Genomic DNA, 13529 nt, shown 5'->3' with positions numbered 1-13529 from the left:
TCAATCTATAATGGTGATTGATTTCAACCATGTCGGTACGCAAATAAGCGGATCATAATATACAAAGGAAGCACCTTTCCAATGACATCATTGCGGCTCAGTCGATCCTTGTCCATGACGGTGATGATGATGGTGGTCTCTCGGAGAACATGTGCGGGCACGTCGAAAGGGAAGGACTCGTTAAAGACGGGGTTCAGGCAGCGTTTGATGGTGACTGTCTTCTTCTTCTCCACTCGCTTGTCTTTGTGCATCAGCCATACTTTCACATACGGGTCTGCAGCCAATCAGAGAAGCAGAGGTTATGCGAATGAGACATGCAGCTGACGTCTCAGCCCATGTTTATGTCTTTGTTGTTATACGTGTACCTGAGGCGCCCCCGATGTCCATGGCTTTGAGGTTGCGAGCTTTTATGATGTTAACAGTGATGGTGTTGGCAGTGGGGTTATAACACAGAGACAACAGCAGATCTCCACGACTTCCCTATAACACACACACACACAAGCCTGAATGAGATTTGAGAGTGAAGTTTGTCAGGAAACAGTACCATCAGGGTCAGGTTTGGGAGATTTTTCACATCCGCTTTGATTGCATTGAAGGTGACTCACGCTGCCATCACTGCAGGGTTTGAGATCCTTCCAGAACGTCTTCAGCTGTCCCAGCTCCACTTTATTCAAAGGAATCGAGACCTCTCCGATCGGGTCGTTACGGCTGAACCGATCGTAATCCAGCACCTGGAGGTACAGCGTTCGCTCCCGCACCTTCTCATACGGGAACCCTGAGGAGATTGGATTCATCCGGAATGATGAAAGCAGGACATACTTCATCCCAAACGAATATGTTTCACATAGTAAAACCAGAAACATTTTTGCATTGTGACTTTATTTTCCTGATAATTAGACTTATGTCTTTCCTTAAATTCTCATTAGTGTCATGTTAAAAACAACAAATAAAGCCCCTCATTCTGGAAGTCTCAGTATTTTACTTCTACAGGCTTTTTTAAATATATTATGTCATACTGATTCTCATGACATTCTAATACAGTATTGTTTTCAGTATTACAGTGAATTATTGTTTACAATTTTATAAAAAAAATAATTTCAACCAACAGAAATGAAAGGCAGTATAACAAATACCACCATGATACATAAATACTTTATTTATATACTATTTATGTATATTAATGCAAATATTTGAAATAATAATAATAATAATTATATATATATATATATATATATATATATATATATATATATATATATATATATATAAGAAATAATGTATAATTTAAATTGTTTTAGCAATTTAAGTAATATATCAATAAAATATTAATTATAATTTATTTTAAATTAATAATAATAATAATAATAATAATAATGTTAATCCATTATATTAGAAATATATATGTATTATTTGATAAAAAAATCATAAATGATGATGATGATTATTATTATTATTATAATATAATAAATAATTAATTTTTTTAGCAATTTAAGTAATAAGTAAAATATTAATTATAATGTATTTTAAATTATTAATAATAATAATGTTAATTCATTATATTAATTATTAATTATTATATTAAAAAAATATTATAATTATTATATTAAAAAATATCCTTTAATTTGTTATATTAATGTAAGTAATATAGTAATATAATAATAATAGTAATAGTAATGTAAATAATCATTTATTTTATAATAATAATAATAATAATAATAACAATATTAACAATTATAATAATAATAATCATTATTATTATTATTATACATTTATTGCCTGGAAATCAAATCTATGACCTTAATTATTTTACCGTCTTTTAATATAATTTATTTTATAATTTATAATAAGATATTTTATTAATTTATCTAAAATCATTAACTGCAATAATAATAATAATAATAATAATTTTTTTTTAAGAAAAACATTTTCTTCCTTTGTAATTTGGGATGAATTATGAACAAAACATATTCTTTACAGGTTTTGTGAGATTGTTTTAAATATCTCAAATATACTATCATTTGTAATTTTATCAAGTGAGAGACTCTTATGAGAGAATAGATGAGAGAATTGTTTTAACTAGAAGCAGACTGACCTTCAAACAGGAAGGTTTCGTTCCAGTGAGGGTTGAGGTTTTTCCTCTTGATTTTGGTCTCGAGTTTGTGCTTTCTGTCAGGCAGCAGGTAGATTTTGACGAAGGGGTCGGACGTCCCAGAGAAGTCTTTAGCGGGCAGGTCTTGACCTTTGAGTATCTTGACCGTCAGAGTCGTGTCCTGGAAGCTGTAGCCCAAGCTGAACTGAATCCTGCCCAGTTTCTCGCTCACGGGGCCCTCGTGGTCGTCGTCTTCTGACCCCGGAGACAACTAAAGAGAGCGTCACAGAGAAAGAGGAAAAAACGTGAAGAACACACACACACACACACACACACAAACACTTTAGGTGTTTAGGGCAAAACACTACAGGTGAATAACAGATATTTCTACACTTCAACAGTTGATTGTTTAAACCGAAAATTGCACATATCTTTTGTAGTAGTTTTAAATATGTAAATGAATGCATTATCTTATTAAATATGCACTAATTTGCATACATTTTCAGAACTGAAATCTGAACACTGGATAAAGCCAGATTCATTTTTTTGGTTTCATTTTGTTGATGTATTAGAGTTAGAGGTTTTTACAGAGGGGATTTGCATATCTATTTTTATCACTCCATCAATCAGAAAATACTGTCAACAGACAGAAAAGAAAAAATAGTTGAATGTTTTTAGGAATAAAATGTTGTTTTAATCAGGCAAATGATGTATGAACAGACCCCTCTGTAACAATCTTCAGGATATCCAAATAGATACAGCACAATACAATGCTTGAAAGTCAGTCATAAGGGTTTTTTTTTTTTTTTTAAGTGGAGATTTTGGCATCATTGGAAACTTTCCATTGATGTATGGTTTGTTATGATCGGACAATATTTGGCTGAGATAAAACTATTTAAAAATCTAAATATTGAGAAAATCGTCATTAAAGTAGTCCAAATGAAGTTCTTAGCAAAGCATATTACTAATCAAAAATTATGTTTTGATATATGTATGGTAGAAAATGTACAAAAATTCTTCATGGAACATGATCTTTACTTAATATCCTAATGGTTTTTGGAATTAAAGAATTGTTTTTTTTATTTTGACCCTTACATATATTGTAGGCTATTGCTGCAAATAAACCCCAGTGATTAAAGACTGCTCCAGGGTTACATTATTATAATTTTTTTCACTAGTCTAAAACAAAACGAAATAACAAATAGCCCAATATCGGTTTCTACCGCAAAAAATTGCAAAAACAGAATTCAGACTTTTTTCTCAGAATTCTGTTTACATCGTGCATTTTTTTCCCCATAATGGAATGAAAAAAATTTAAAAGCGTTATTGCGACTTTTCAGCTCACAATTCTGACTTTATTTCTTGCAATTTCAATCGCAAGTTTATATCGGACTTCCCTTCGCAGAATTGCAAGTTTAGAAATGTCAGAATTGCAAGGTCTAAACTCATAATTATGAGAAATAAATTTGCAATTCTAAGAAAAAAACAGAATTACGAGATATTGTTTTCTAACAATTTCAGACTTTGTTCCTCACAATTGAGAGTTTATATCACGCAATTCATCAGTCCCTCCAGAAAAACGTGATTATGCGATCGCGTGATTTAATGCATAATCAGCCAAGGACCGCATATTTATGCGGGGGTCGCATTTTTTCAAATACGCCACACTTTCGCCGCATAAATTGCAGATTTCAGGAAGCAAAATATGCGGAGGTAGCATGATTTCATAATAATAATAATTTTCGTTGCAAAAAAGTCACATATATCTTAGAAGAAAGTAGAAAAATGTTGCGTTTACTTCACACAAGTAAATCGCCATTATTTCCCAATGAGAATTATGAAGTGACGTAATTGCACGACGTGAACATCATCTGCGAACCCCGCGGTGAAACCAGGGTGAAGGACGCAAATCATTCTCATGTCAACAAAAATAAGCGGAAATAGACCGCGCGAAGCAGTTACCCGGTGTGTTACATGACAGTGGGGGCAAATTACTTTGAGAGAGGGATGAGGATGAGGATGGCGAATGATAGGCCAGTATTAGAGGCTACGAAGTTAGTTTTCATTTTACAGTGGACTGTTGTAGTTTCATTCAGAAGTTGATGCACCTCTACAGTTGTGAGATTGTAATTTTTTGTTACAGAATAGTACCAAAACCTTACAGTTGTAAGTATATTAGTAGTATGTAAAATAGTTTAGGTGTTGGGGGGGGGGTCAGCTTTTTTTCTCTTTTTCATCAAACCGCAGTTTTTGCAAGTTCCCGCAATTTCATCGCATAAGATTCCAAATGTATCCCGCATATTCCATCGCATTTTTTAGGAAAACCTGCCGCAAAATCAAGGATTTTTGCCCGCAACAATCACAAAAAAAATCTGCGTTTTTTTGGAGGGACTGATTCATTTTTGTTTTTGTTTTCACCACAGAATAAAAAAAATAAAATTAACTGCCACTGTCTATATCACAATTCTGTCCTTTTCTTCTCAGAACTGTTTAGAATTGCAATTTTTTACACCTTTTGTGTGTGTGTGTGTGCATTTTTATCCTGTGGTGGAAACGGACTATTGCATTAAAAAATATGTTTCTCTGCAGTGTCTTGCCTTGAGAGTTCTGAGACACTCAGGTATTTAAATACCAAAAGAAGCAGCTATTTATCAATCTATGTCCTTCAGCAAATCAGTTTTTTGTCTAATTAATAATCCCCTGGCTACTTCTTCCTGTCTGAGAAGGCCGAATGAACCGCAGTGTGATTCAGACTTCATGGCGGCCGTAAGAGAGACTATTCGGGACCAGGAGCTTCATGCAAACACAGTGTCCTACCATCACCATGTCTCCAGTGAGCGAGTTGGCAAGGTCAGACACTGAGGAATGGCCGTCGGCGTCTGGCGGGTGACCCTTAGGACTGTTAACTGGCTTATTCCCCATATTCCTACTGCAGGGTGAGAGAGAGAGAGACAAACAGAGATCACTAAAAATACCAGTCACGTGTGACTTGCCCTGCGTTTCTTTCTCTTTGCCACAGAATCAAACCTTCAAACCCAGCCGACCTTTTGACCTCTGTGAGCGCCGACTTGTGGTATTCTGACTGGCTTCGTCACAAAGTTTAGAAACGAACAGGACAAATTAATAACAAGCATGAGAGTGCGTTTTCTTGAGCACAATAAAACAAAGCCACGACGGAGAACTAGAAAAGAAAAATCACATAGTTCAAACTTTTCTGGTCACAAAACATAAAAGCATTGTGGGACAAAATGTTACTTCAGTTAACACTATAGCACAGCCAAAAACAACAACAAAAAAAACATAAGACACTAAACAATGGCAAATATTCAGGGTTATTAACGTCTCAGCAAGCATCGAACGCTGTCAGTTCATCGTGTCATGGTGCGGTCCGTTGTGTTTTCCAAGGATTGGTGTCCGGAGTCGCATGGGGACGGATAGCCTGCAAATCTACTTAAAGGGATATTACGGGTTCAGTACAAGAGAAGATGATTGATAGCTATTTGTGATATTACCACGGAAAATTATTATCTCATTACTCGTGACTCCATTATAGATCAAGTTTATTGTTACATAAGGAATAAATACAATTAATGTGTACTGCCACAGAAAGTAATTTTGATAAAAAATAAGCTATTTAATGCTACAGAAATTAATTTTGACTCACTACTCCATTTAAATAATAAAATAAATAGAAATAAAATGCATATTGCCACAGTTATACATATAACTGATTTATCGCTCCTTTAAAGTTAAAAATAAAATAAAATAAAATAATAAAAATAAAGGTTTAAAGCCACAGAAAACATCTCTCCACTTAAAAAATGAATAAAACAAAACAAAATAAAAATGTGTATTACTAAAGGAAAAACATATAAAAAATAAATAAAATAAAAGTCTATTGTCAAAGAAAAATATGTATATACTTTTTTCTTTTTGGCTCGACGGTATGTTTAAAAATAATAAAATAAAATGTCTATTGCCACACAAAATATTTTTGGACTAAATAAATAAACTAAATGTGTATTGACTAAAAATATTCTGATTCGCATATTTCGGAAATAAATAAAACAAGATGAAATAAAATAAAATAAAAACAAAATGTTTAAAAGTAGAAAGCAAGCTCATGTTTTTATCAAAAACGTTTGTAGGCAGATAACATTAAGTCAGTTTAAGTGATATCATTCCACAAATGCTGTCAATCAAGCATAATTTGTCCTGAACATCCCCTAAAACACCCCTTTAATGTTTGACTACACTACTAAACTAGTTGAGAGGACCAAACTAAACCAGAGCGAGGGACAAAAGCGCAGAGATAGACAGAGAAACTGAAGAGGACAAATGCTGACATCTGAATGAAACTGATCAGACACAAACAGAAAGACTGAGAGAAAGAGAGAGAGACAACAAAACAACTACAGGATGAACATAGAAAAGCCACGAAGACGGCACACGGATACAGACGAAACTGAGACACTGTAACAGCTGGAGGGAGAAAGAGAGACAAAAGACAGCGTAAGTGGAAGAGAGAGAGAGAGAGAGAGAGACGCTTTTTCTGTGATGGAAAGGCAGAAGATTATTCGCATGACTGGAGAGTCAAACAAAACCATGAGAGAGACGTCAACCAAACCAGCACAGCTGCAGGAGAGAGAGGGAGAGAGCGAGAGAGAGACACCTGGAGAGACAAGAAACCCAGCAGTCAGTCAGAAAGAGAGAAAGAAAGGAGAGTTAAACGAAAGCACGTACAGAGATTAGTTCTACAGGAAAAGAAAGACAAAGAGGCCAGGAAGGAAGCGTTTGGTTTCCAGAGAGGTGAAGCTTTGAGGACAAAGAGAGAAGATGAGCGCTGGAAAGACAAAAGAGAGAGAAGGAGTAAACAAATAGTGTAAAGGAACACAGCAAATGGCACACACAGTCGAACACAGAGAGCAGGAGGGAGAAGAGAGGCATTCGGGAGGAACGCACGGTCTTTAGACTGGCAGGGACAGCCAATGTGATGCTTTACTCTGGACTCCATGGGATAGTTCACTTAAAAACAGTAAACGGCCTGCCCATGTTTCATGCAAAAGAAGATAGTTTGAAAAATGTTCCCTTTCCATAATGGTCTATACAATGAAAGCGGATGGGGACCACAGCTGTCAAGCTCCAAAAAGCACAAAAATGTAATCCATATGAACTATGCACTATGTTAAAAGCCTTCAGAAGTCAAAAGTTAGCTTTATGAGGAAAAAGTCTGAAATCGAATTCACTGTCCTCTAAAACATTTTGCGAATAAAATAATAATAAAATTAAATTAAATAATGAAAATTAAATCACTTTTGACTAAGAATATTATGCTTAGATCCAGAAGGATAATAAAATATATATTATTTATTTATATATTAAATATTATTTTATATTATTATATTATTAATATATATATATATATATATATATATATATATATATATATATATATATATATATATATATAAATTATTATTATTATATTATTATAATTATATTATTATTTTCTCACAAAAACAGATGTGGAACACAAAAAAAAAAACAAAAAAAACAATGAAATTTAAAAATCACTACATTTTACATATTGACAGGCATAAAAAAATTGCACTGAATTTTAAATGACTATTTCCTCAAATTTCACATACAGCAAAAAGTGCAAAATAAAATAAAATAAAAAGGTTCTTTTTGCATAAGCCAGAAGTGGACCACCAAAATAAAATACAACAATTTAAATTGATATTCATTGAAAATGATTTTGCTTTACAGCCAGATGGGCTTCATGAATAAAATAAAATGAAATAATGAAAATTTAATTATTTGCAATTCATTATCTGTTTGCATACGGCCAGACGTGCACCTTAAAAAGTTAACAATGAAAAAGAAAACGATACAAAACACAAAAATTTAAATCACCATGAAAATAAATTTATTATTAATAATAAAAACAATGAAATACACTCTTCAAAAAAACTTTTTGCATTAAACCAGAAGTGGACAACAAATTAATAAATAAATTAGAATAATGACATTTAAATCAATTTTCACTGAAAGTAATTTTGAATACAGCCAGATAAGCACAATTTTATTCAATTAAATTGCATAACAAACACTTAACAGCTGTGTTCATTCAGATCACTTTAAAATGCTTGCTTTGTGTCCTTTTTGGAGCTTTTCGCTTCACAGAAGAAAAAAAGCAGTTTGGACATTCTTCAAAATAACTCCGTGTCCAACAGAACAGAACACGATGGTGAGTCGATGAGGACAAAAGTCTTATTTTTGAGTGAACTGTGCCTAAATAACTAAAAGATCATATTCCCAGCTGTATCCCCACCAGTCTAAAGAGAGCGGCTGAGGTCCGGGAGGACGGAGCGGGAGCTTTACGCACAAACCACGAAGCGTCTGTCTGTCAACACATCCGTTTCAGGAAAACATCCTTGGTTCTTGGTTAATTTCCTCTAAAGCCGGAAGCATTGTGGCCGTGTTGTTGAAGACACACAGACGTAGCCAGAGCAGAGACAAAAAACACTGAGCAGGCAGAGCACAAGAGACAGACAGACAGACAGACAGACAGACACGAGGTCAGCTTGGGAGGGGAGAGAGTCTTCAGAAACAGATCTGCATTAAATATTCATGACCGTGGTCAGTAATTGGTTAATTGTGAGCTGAATGCAGCACTGATTGGCTGAATCCGTTAATGAGTTAGTCCGATCTTATTAAACCCACACACATTCAGCTGCCATGAAGATGGTGTGAACGGTGAAGGATGGAGAACAGATGGAGAAAGCAGGAGTGAGGTTTAGCATCTGAAGCTCATTTAAGGTTTGAACCCTATTAAAGTTCATTAATTGTTTACCCAGAAATAAAAAAAAAATTGCTGAAAATTTTCTATACCCCATGTCATCCAAGATGTAGATGAGTTAGTTTCTCAATCAGATTTGGAGAAATGTAGTATTACATCACTTGCTCACTAATGGATGTGAATGGGTGCCGTCAGAATGAGAGTCCAAACAGCTGATAAAAACATCTCAATAATCCATCAGTCAATGTCTTGTGAAGTGAAAAGTTGTATGTTTGAGATAAACAAATCCATCACTGAGACATCTTAACTTTAAACTGTTACTCCAAGCTAAAATATGAGTCCATAATCCATAATAAAGCTTCCTGTAGTGAAAAAGTCATCCAGTCTGAATCAGGAGCGAAATATGCACAAATCAAATACCAATTACAAGACAAAACAGTTCTAAACAAACATGTTTTGATGTGAGAGGACAACAGCGGATGGATTTTTTCAGGAGGTTTTTATGGATTATTGACTTGTATTTTGCCCAGAAATGACATTTTAAAAAATTGATGGATTTGTTTATCACAAACACACAGTTTTTCACTTCACAAGACATTAACTGATGGACTGGATTGCTATGGATTACTAGTGGATTATTGTGATGTTCTTATCAGCTGTTTGGACTCTCATTCTGACGGCACCCATTCACTTCCATTGGTGAGCAAGTAATGCAATGCTACATTTCTCCAAATCTGATGAAAAAACAAACTCATCAACACAATGGATGACACTTTTTCATTTTTTGGGTGAACTATTCCTCTGGAGACTCTTGAAAAGTAAATGCATAAATTCAGCATTTCTCAAAAGAAACATTTCAATCGCTGTTTCAAATGACGCTGTAGTAAAAGTTTGACTATAACAGCTTCTGGAGGTAAGCATAGCAACAGTTGTCTGCTAGAGCTTTCAGTTTGGGAAAAGTGTCACTAAAACATAGTACTATCTTTATTTATCGACATTAATATTTAAACATCATAAACATACAAATTACTATAAACGTTTGAATGCAAAGCACCCGAACTGATATTAAAAATAAATCGAATTTGCAAGTAACAAAGCGAAGAGTGTCAGACTCAGTATCGGACGAACATCCACAAAACATTAAAACTGTCATGATTTATCACTGTATTGAAGATTTACACATGACAAGTGGCCTAAATGACTTCTGATTTAAAAAGTCTCGAACTTTTGATTACAGACAACTGGTCGAAATCAATAAACAAACTTCTTGAAGAAAAAAAGGTTTGGAGTCGGCAAAATTAAGGGGTTTTTCTTCCTGCATGCAAATACTAATAAAGAAGGAGCAGAACTTGAGTGGGTGGTGCATGATGGGTGTTTTCAGCCTTTATAGACGCAGAAACAACTATGCATTCAATAACTAACATTGATGCATAATACAATGCAAATGATAACAAATCAGTAGTTAGAAAAGCTAAAAATGATATGTCATGATAATTCCCTCCGCAGTGAGTGAGAACAGGTGAAATGAGGACAGAGAAAAGAGGAAGAACTCTCTCTTTCTGTATCTCTCCGTCTGTCTCTGTTTTCATGTCCTTGGCTATCGATGGAGGGCAGATAAAGGACATGTCGACGCTTCTCTGAGGCCTGAATTATTCATTCACTGTAGACGTGTGACTCGCTGCAGGTTCTTCTAAAGTTTGGCTCAGTAACCTGTTTAACTTTAGCTGTCATCCTCCATGCCACAATAAATATCATCTTCATAACTCTTTTAACAGTACAGGACTCAAATCTGTTTATTAAATGCATCAATCTGGCTCTCAGATCTGATCCACTTGTGAAGTAGATGTAAAACAGAAGAGCACATATGACATTAATATTAATGAGTCTATAATTGAATGATCTAATGGATAATATAAAATAAGTCATTTAAAGGCACTGAACACTTTTGTCTTATATAATGTTGCCATTTTATAAAGGCAATAGGCCAATATGTTTATTTTAGTTGCTGAAAAAAATTTATTAAAAAAATGTTTACATTTGTAATTTTATTTAAAATAATTGAAAATCAATTAATATTTATACAAATTAAACTGCTTCCATTTTATAAAAGCAATGAGCCAATAAGTTAATTTTAGCTGCTAAAATAAAATCATATTTAATTTAATTAAAATAATTAAATATAAATGAATTAATCAATTAATTAAAATTTATACAAATTAAACTGTTGTCATTTTATAAAAGCAATGAGCCAATAAGTTTAAGCTGGGAAAATCAAATAATATTTAATTTAAATATGCATTTTTATTTGTAATTTTATTTACAATATTTACATTTGTATTAAGTGATTAATTTATTGTAAATAAATTAAAAATAACTGAATATTAGTATATTTATTTTACAATAATGATGTATATTTATAACATTTATTATAAAGAAATTAAATAGAAATGACTGAATACTAATGAATACTTAAATTTAATTAAATCATTTTATATACATTTAAATAAATGAACAATACATATAAAGTGTATTGATATTAAAAGAGTATAAAATAATAATTTATATTTATAAAATACACATATTTGCTATTTTAAATAGTTTATTTTAGTTGCTAAAAGTATCCAATTAAAATAAAAAATACAATCAAGTAATGATTTAAATAATCAATTTTTATACAGTTTAACTAAGCTATTATCAAATACTTCTATATAATATTTTCAAAAATAATTAAATGACAAAAATTAAGAAACTATAGTTGTACAGCTTCTCTTACTGTTTTATTAATTGTAATTTTTTTTTATAAATATCCTATTCACTCAAAAATGCATCACTATACAGAAGTAAAACAGGCTGTGATGCATTAGCGCTGAGCTATCCGTTTACATCTGCGCACTTCAGTATGTTCAGTCCATAACGTGACGAGACTGCGAGGAGAAACCAAACAGAGAGGAACAGAAGATTTCTCTGGTGCTGAGGCACACACATGGAGTAGATGTTATATATTCATGATGAATGCATATATGATTATTAATGCATGTATCGGCAGTCTGCAGGTGTGTGTATCGGCCAGTAGGGGGAGCACAGGGCCCAGATTCCCCCCCGACATCTGGAATATGCTTTTCCAAGCGCTCTCGCCTCAAAAGTGGGCTGTTGGCATAGCAACCGAGGGACTGTGAGAGTGTGTGTGTGTGAGAGTGTGTGTGTGAGGGATGGAGGGCAGCAAACAGGAGACCATAGTGCACAAACAGCAGACGAGGAGAAGGATATATGACAGGTACAGGTGAGCGCCTCGCTGACACACACACACACACACACATTCAGAGGCGTGACCTGTTATACTATCCTGTGTTTACCTGCCCCGGGAAGCCACGCACACACCTCCAGGCGTCCAGGCTGGAGAGAGAGCTGCCTCCTCTCTATACAGATTCCCGTTAGAAACACACAATCACACCCATCACACAGCGTACTGGAGATGATTACATAACCAACCCACAATGCACAGCGGCATGAGAGCCACCACAATAACTCAATTACTTCACGCATGTGTGAGATGCAACGGGCCTTTCCAGACGAGAGTCAAAGCCTGTCCAGTACAACACACACACACACACACACACACACACTCTGCTGTTCACTCATTCACTTCATTCAAAGTGCGTTTTAATTTCTTGGACAGCAGCTCTTCACACACACACACACACACACACACACACACTATAAACACACACACACACACTGATCTAATATGTGCTGGAGCACAGCAGAACAGCTCAATTAAAATCTGATGCTCCTGGGCAAGACACAGCAGGTTTGCCTTCAGAGTCCTGGAAGGAATCGTTCAGCAAACAATAAAATCATGTAGTTACAAAACCTTTCCATCTACTGTAGAAAACAAAAGCAGATGTTTAGCAGATTGTCCAAGCTGCTCTTTTTCCCCTTCAGTGTATTATTAATAATAATAATAATATTTTTACACAATTCATTGCTTTCTGTACCTGCATAATAGTTTACTTTTTGTAAAATTTTATATATAAAATTCTAAACATTGCATACTAAATGGAATAATATTATATATAATAAAATTAATATATTATATAAAAAAAATAATTAATTTTAAACAACATAAAAGTACTTTAAAATTAGAGACGTGGCAAACAAATGGAAAAATTACGTATACATATAAACATATATATGTGTTTGTATGTGTAACTGTTCATCTCTTTACTTTTGTTGTTTAAATATTTAGTATATTAAACAATATTAAATGATAATATCGTTAAATACAGTATTTTGTTCTATAATGTAATATTAAACCACTTTTTAAAAATACAAATATTGAGCATTATTACCTTAATATTAAAGATGCATACATATACAAAAAAAATTATGAAACTGCTCATCTCATGCAAACCTATTTATTGATTTGTGTTTTTAATATAGTTACTACATAAAACAAATTGTAATATTGTAAAACATAGTAATATGTATATTATAAGTATATTAAAACAATTTAAAATTTAACTACATTAAAACATAAATGTAAAAAAAACTTCTAAATTAGAGATGCAATGCAAACATGCAAAAATCTTAAATTGCTAGTTTATTAGCTTGCTTTCATAAATATAATAATTATATCAA

The 13529-nt window shown here is 33.4% G+C and overlaps 1 protein-coding gene across 3 annotated transcripts in view; it reads right to left on the bottom strand.

Moving 5' to 3' along the window:
• LOC128014501 (synaptotagmin-7) overlaps positions 1–13529 on the bottom strand; it is a 122519-nt gene that overhangs the window by 11610 nt on the left and 97380 nt on the right. For all 3 annotated transcript variants that reach the window (XM_052598120.1, XM_052598122.1, XM_052598121.1), the window contains 5 exons: positions 4907–5018; positions 2093–2360; positions 606–775; positions 366–480; positions 75–274 (listed from right to left, as the gene is read on the bottom strand). In XM_052598120.1, coding sequence (XP_052454080.1) covers positions 75–274; positions 366–480; positions 606–775; positions 2093–2360; positions 4907–5018 — 865 coding nt within the window. The remainder of the gene's footprint in view (positions 1–74; positions 275–365; positions 481–605; positions 776–2092; positions 2361–4906; positions 5019–13529) is intronic.

Source organism: Carassius gibelio, chromosome B25 (assembly GCF_023724105.1).
Source record: "Carassius gibelio isolate Cgi1373 ecotype wild population from Czech Republic chromosome B25, carGib1.2-hapl.c, whole genome shotgun sequence".
NCBI lineage: Eukaryota > Metazoa > Chordata > Actinopteri > Cypriniformes > Cyprinidae > Carassius > Carassius gibelio.
This window is presented reverse-complemented; position numbering and strand designations above follow the sequence as displayed.